At 49.1% G+C, this 6,495-nt stretch overlaps 1 protein-coding gene across 1 annotated transcript in view; it reads left to right on the forward strand.

The window, feature by feature from the left end:
* Positions 1-5,869, forward strand: part of TGM1 (transglutaminase 1) — a 51,553-nt gene extending 45,684 nt beyond the window's left edge. Inside the window, exons 12-15 of the mRNA XM_081886767.1 lie at positions 628-909; positions 1,742-1,902; positions 3,211-3,347; positions 4,276-5,869. Of these exons, the coding sequence (XP_081742893.1) occupies positions 628-909; positions 1,742-1,902; positions 3,211-3,347; positions 4,276-4,690 (995 nt within the window). The 3' untranslated portion in view covers positions 4,691-5,869. The remainder of the gene's footprint in view (positions 1-627; positions 910-1,741; positions 1,903-3,210; positions 3,348-4,275) is intronic.
* Positions 5,870-6,495: the final 626 nt, after the last annotated feature.

Raw genomic sequence — 6,495 nt, forward strand, 5'->3', positions numbered from 1 at the left:
TTCTTTATTTCCTTGACATCTGATGGGAATAAAACCAAGATATAAAACCACAAAATACCTAATAAAAATAAAAACAAGAACCCAATAGCGCCCCCCCCGAAAAAAACACCACATTTTAAAAGGGCATAGGATGTAAATCGGATCAACCAAAAGCCTGGTTAGAAAGGAACGTTTTTGCTATAAAATATGCAGGGATTTGTGTTTTGCAAAACGAACCGTGGAAAGGGAAGAAGGGAAGCCCTTGGTATTTTAAGGTTGCTTGAATGAATACAGTGGTATGTCGGGTTAAGTACTTAATTCGTTCCGGAGGTCCGTTATTAACCTGAAACTGTTCTTAACCTGAAGCACCACTTTAGCTAATGGGGCCTCCCGCTGCCGCCGGAGCACGATTTCTGTTCTCATCCTGAAGCAAAGTTCTTAACCCGAGGTACTATTTCTGGGTTAGCGGAGTCTGTAACCTGAAGTGTCTGTAACCCGAGGTACCACTGTGTTCGAAAATGGAAAATTTAATTAAATTAAATTGCAGGCAGTTTGGAATGAAACCGTCTTCGCTCTAGACCTTCACCTGCCTCTTGGCTGCTGCAGCAGCAGCACCTGAGCATCTATCTCCATCTTTTTCTCTCCCAGGCTCCGAAGCGGAGCGCAAAGCGGTCGAAACGGCCGCCAAACACGGCACCAAGGCCCACATCTACACCAACAAGGAGTGGGGCGACGACATCTCCGTGACGGTGGACACCCAGGAGGCCTACACAGGCCAAGACATCTCCCTGAGGGTCATCCTCAAGAACCGCAGCTCCATGCCCCGCAGCGTCTCCCTCAACCTCTTCGTGGCCGTCATGTATTACACCGGCGTAACGGGCAGCAACTTCAAGCAGGAGAAGAGGGAGGTCCAGGTGCCGGCCAGCGGAAGTACGACACCTTATTTATTTGGTTGTGTTTTTTTCAAATTTGCATACCACCTTCTTCCAAGGATCTCAGGGTTGCTTATTTACTTGACATCTGGTGGGAGGGCGTTCCACAGACAGCCGCCATGGACACAGAATTGACCTGCGCCTCCATGGACAGCGGTGAGTCCAAAATGACTCCCAGGCTGCGCACCTGGTCCTTCAGGGGCACAGTTACCCCATTCAGGACCAGGGAATCCTCCACACCTGCCCGCCTCCTGTCCCCCCAAAACAGTACTTCTGTCTTGTCAGGATTCAACCTCAATCTGTTAGCCGCCATCCATCCTTCAACCGCCTCCAGACACTCAGGGTTACTGCAGAGCGGGTTTTGGCAATCTTTGGAACTTGCCGAAAACTCTTCCGCTGGCTGTGGCAATTGACTGGGTGTTTAAGGGATAAAGTACCGTATTTTTTGCTCTATAAGACTCACTTTTTCCCTCCTGAAAAGTAAGGGGAAATGTGTGTGCATCTTATGGAGCGAATGCAGGCTGCACAGCTATCCCAGGAGCCAGAACAGCAAGAGGGATTGCTGCTTTCACTGCGCAGCGATCCCTCTTGCTGTTCTGGCTTCTGAGATTCAGAATTTTTTCTTTTCTTGTTTTCCTCCTCCAAAAATTAGGTGCGTCTTGTGGTCTGGTGCGTCTTATAGAGCGAAAAATACGGTAAATAAATACTAAAGCGGTCCGTCTCTCGGGGAACCTGGTCCTGAGCTGCGTAGAGCCACAGGTTGTGCCATAGAGCTTGTCGTGATTTTCAGTCCCAGTTTGCCTAACCCTTCCCCTGCCTTTCCCTTCCAGGCCAGGCTGTTCCCATGGTGGTCTCCTACGCGGAGTACAAGCCCCACCTGGTTGACCAGGGAGCCATGAAGCTGAGCATCTCGGGGAAAGTGGCCGAAACCGGTCAGGTGATCGCGAAGGAGCACACCTTCCGTTTGCGGACGCCGGACCTCACTCTGACGGTATGGAGCAGGGCTGTGGGGGAACTCTTTGGGTGGGGGGGCTTGAGGGCCACTTTCTCTTCTGGGCAGCCTTTGAAGGGCCAGTTGCCCTGATGGGCGGGGCCAGAGACCAAAGTGGGTGGATCCATGGATGTAAACATTGCCTTTGTGTGTAATTACCTCGCTGTCCTCCGTGTAGACAAGCCAAAGGGAATTTGAGGGGTTTGAGGACAGATTTGAGGCGTGGAGCTTAACTAGCAAGCAGGAATGTCCAGAAGAGGGTTTTGAGAGCCAGATAAAGAAGTATGGGGGGCCACAGAGATGAGGTCCCACACCCATGGGACTACACCTAGAAAACCAGGTGTTCGTGGTGGGGGTCCGGGGCCACAGGAATGCCAGTGGATCCCTGTTTTCAACACCCCAGTTGACTCGAATGGATCTTTAAGAAACATTTTAGTCCTGTTAAAAAAGCAAAACAAGAACTGTAAAGAATATACAAAAATTGGGGGGAAATGATTATAAAAAGTAGAGATAAAGAAGAAAATACAGTGGTACCTCGGTTTAAGAACAGACCTGTTTAAGAACTATTCGGTTTACGAACTCCGGGAAACCGGAAGTAGTATCCCGGTTTGCGAACTTTACCTTGGTCTACAAACGGAATCCAAACAGTGGAAGGGCACCGGCGGCGGGAGGTCTCATTAGGGAAAGCACGCCTCGGTTTAAGAACAGTTTTGGTTTAAGAACGGACCTCCGGAATTAATTCAGTTCGTAAACCGAGGGACCCCTGTACAGTTATAAAAGGAGAAACCAGTGAAATTTATAAAACGTTAGTAGAAAGGGAAGATCAAGAAGACAAATTCAAAGAGAAAAGGAGACATTGGGGCAGATGGGTGGTCAAAGCTGCGGGGGCAGGGGGAATAGAAGAATCATACATTGAAAATGTTGTCTATAAGAATAAAAGAAAATAGGCTATATGGTCATTTATGGACCACATAGGTATCTCAAGCCATTTGCCCATGTTGCCATGAAACCAGTCCGTGCAGAGTGTAGGCACCCTCTATATAGAAAGGAGCAAACCAGTGATATTTTAGGGAGCAGGCTAGCAGGGGGACCCCATTAACACAAAACACTGTTGCTGTATGTAGGTTTTATTTGTTTTTTATCTTATATTTTGTAAATGTACATTCAGTTGTTGTTTTTTTAATTTTGGGGGGGCCCCAAGAGAGTGGGGCCCTAAGCGATAGCTTGTTTAGCTTATACGTAAATCCAGAACTGCTCCCCCTTGACAATGCTTTCTCTGTTCTCTCCTCTCTCTCCCCCCGACAACAGTTGCTGGGCCCAGCTATCGTTGGACAAGAAACCCAAGTCCAGATTGTCTTCAAGAACCCCCTTCCGGTGACGCTGACAGGGGCCATCTTCCATATGGAGGGGTCGGGTCTCTCCACCCCAAATACAATGACAGTGGGGTGAGTAAACCTACCTTTCCCAGGATTCTTTGGGGCAGGGCTGCCATTTAAGGGCGTTGTTGATTCAATCTACAGATCAAAATAATAATAATAATAAATTATTATTGTAATATTCAGAGCTTTTTTCCTGGGGGGGGGGCACAGGGGTATGCATACCTCTAAACATTTTGTGAATCTAAATTCAGCCTCATTGAAGGGCAGTACTTCAATATGAATAGGAAAATGAGAGTACCCCTAAACATGTTTTGGGGGGGAGCACTGGTAATATTTATACCCTGCCCATCTGTCTGGGTTGCCAGATAGCTCCCTAGTTTTCATTTTGTCCTTAATTCAGGAGTTGCATATGACAGAGGCTTCAGGGTGGAAACTGAAACCAAATTAGGGAAGAGTTGACCAAAGTAAGGCAGGATGTTTCTAAATAGAACCTGCAATCAGGTTATTGCACACCCAGAATTGGAGGGTTGGACTCTTCGAGCCCTGGCACTGGACCAGAACGTCAGTGGCGCTGTGGGTTAAACCACTGAGCCTCTTGGGCTTGCTGATCAGAAGGTCAGCGGTTCGAATCCCCACGACGGGGTGAGCGCCCGTTGCTCTGTCCCAGCTCCTGCCAACCTAGCAGTTCAAAAGCACACCAGTGCAAGTAGATAAATAGGTACCGCTGTGGCGGGAAAGTAAACGGCGTTTCGTTGCGCTCTGGTTTCCGTCGCTGTGTCCCATTCCGCCAGAAGCAGTTTAGTCCTGCTGACTACATGACCCAGAAAGCTGTCTGCGGACAAACACCTGAAAGCGAGATGAGCGCCGCAACCCCTAGAGTCGGCCACGACTGGATTTAACCATCAGGGGTCCTTTACCTTTTTACTTCTGAACTCTGGCCTTTCTGAAAACAGAAGCTGGGGAACCTCACTCTCTCTTTTTCCCTCTTTTGCAGAAATATCGGCCCACATCAAACAGTGACGCTACGACAGACGTTCACACCTCTCCGTCCAGGCCAACGCCAGCTGGTAGCCAGCCTGGACAGCCCACAGCTCTCCCAGGTCCACGGGGTGCTGACGATCGAGGTGACCCAGGGACCCCCACGAGGCCCCTCGTCAGCTTCTCCAGCCCCGGTTCGGGGGTCTCCGGCCCGTGGACGAGCTTCCCCGGCCCACGGACGGGCTTCTCCGGCCCCCGCCCGGGCCTCGCCTGCACCTTCTCCGGCCCTCCACAGGGCGTCTCCGGCTCGCCAGCCGACAGGCCGCAGCAGCCCAGCCAATGCCCGCAGGTCTCCAGCCCGCCAGCCAGACCCTCGAGGCTCCCCCAATGTCCGTGGGTCACCTGCTGTGCGGGCAGGGCGGGGGGTCTGAGGCAGACCTTTTTGGCTTTTTTTATTTTTAATGTGATGTACTGTGTGATGAATTCCATACGGTGCCAGCAGAACTGGGAGCAACATGAGGGGGCGTGCTATGAATGAGCCACAGGACCACAGCAGTTCTGCAGGATGCGGGCATGCCAAGGCCTCAATATTCGGTTGTCTCTCAGCCGTCCATCACCCATATACAGCCCACCCTGCCCGTTATTTGCCATTGCCCAGTTATATCTCTGCTTTCCCCTCCCCTCACGCAATTTGTTCTGTTCTTCCTTCCCCTTTTCCTTGCTCTCCGTACCCGCTCCCCACAAAACTCGCGACTCTGAGCCCATGTCGACCTGCCCCTTTCCTCCTGTCCGTCCACCTTCCGCCTGAATGTTTGCCATCCCCTCACATACCTGCACTGTCGATTTCACTCTCTCCCAAGCCCAAGGGCCAAGCGTTGCCAGCACCGTACAAATCCACTCCCTCTTTCTTGATCGCTGGGATCCCCTGAAATGTTTTTGTACTGGTTGTTCTCTTTTGCTCCTTCGCACACCTTTTGTTTTTAAATAATACACCGAACCTCACTCTCTCGCACAGGCACAACACTTGCTCCCCAAAAAAGGCAAGCGATGAGCTTCTGAAGGGAGAAGACACACAGGGGTTTTTTTAAGTCCTCCTAAGTAAATCCGGCTTGATCCCCACCATATCCACTGGAAATTTAACGCCACATTTACATTAGATGAATCTTGCCACTTTCTTATCTCTCTCTCCTTGGGTCACCGGTACAAGGAGGTTATCATGGGGAAGGATTTTTCTCCCTGCCTTCCTAAAATGGTAACAGCAAGGAAGACAACGGAAACTGCTTGAGGAAGAACTACTAACCCACCGCAAAATGCATTAATTGGCCATTGGCTGCCATGCCTCTGTTCACTTATTTAAATGTATGCAAACACCAAATGTCCACATTCTTCCTTAACTTTGCACTGAAGCCAAGCTGTGCATGCTTTTAAAAAGAAGAGCCTAAATAACATGTTTGTAGCTAGCCAGATGGACAGCTCTGTGATTATGTGAAGATATGATAAATTGTGCTACATTTAAACTACATGCAAACGAGTGAAGCCAAAGCCTGTTACTCTTATTTTTCACACTTAATATAGGTATTTATTTGAAATAAATGATTTTTATCTCTAAACCTGGCTTTTTAAATGGTTGTGTGGGTTTCTTCTTTTCTTGGAGCACTCAACATGTCACAAACCCACATTAGCAGCTGTTGCATTTTGTGGTATCGTCCAGGCTGACCTCCCCTCAAAGCCACATTGGCTTTTCCTCTCTCTCCTATATAGTATTTGTACTGGTCTGTCATCACGCTGTGATTATGACAGCCACTAGGGGGCACTTCTTCGGCGATCACTCATAGCCGAGTAAGATTGTTTTCCATAAACACAGTTTTAACAATGAGTCTGTAAGTGACTGTGGAGGCCAATTCTGGATCCACCTGTCCTTCCACAGTGGGGACATTGGTTTCCAGGCGGGAGTTGATCACAGTGAGCGTTTGCCAAGCGTGCCTTCCTCCTAGCGCATTTCTCCCTTGCTTCCTGAGTTCGAGCATCTTCAAAGCCCATGACGCCTTTGGTAAAGGTTGTTCTCTGACTGGAGCACTCACAGGCAAGTGTTTCCCAATTGTTGGTGTTTATACTACATTTTTAAAGATTTGCCTTGAGAGTCTTTAAACCTCTTTTGTTGACCACCAGCATTACGCTTTCCATTTTTAAGTTGGGAATAGAGTAGTTGCTTTGGATAGCAATAATCAGGCACCCA

Source organism: Podarcis melisellensis (genome assembly GCF_964234715.1).
Source record: "Podarcis melisellensis genome assembly, chromosome: 13".
Taxonomy (NCBI): domain Eukaryota; kingdom Metazoa; phylum Chordata; class Lepidosauria; order Squamata; family Lacertidae; genus Podarcis; species Podarcis melisellensis.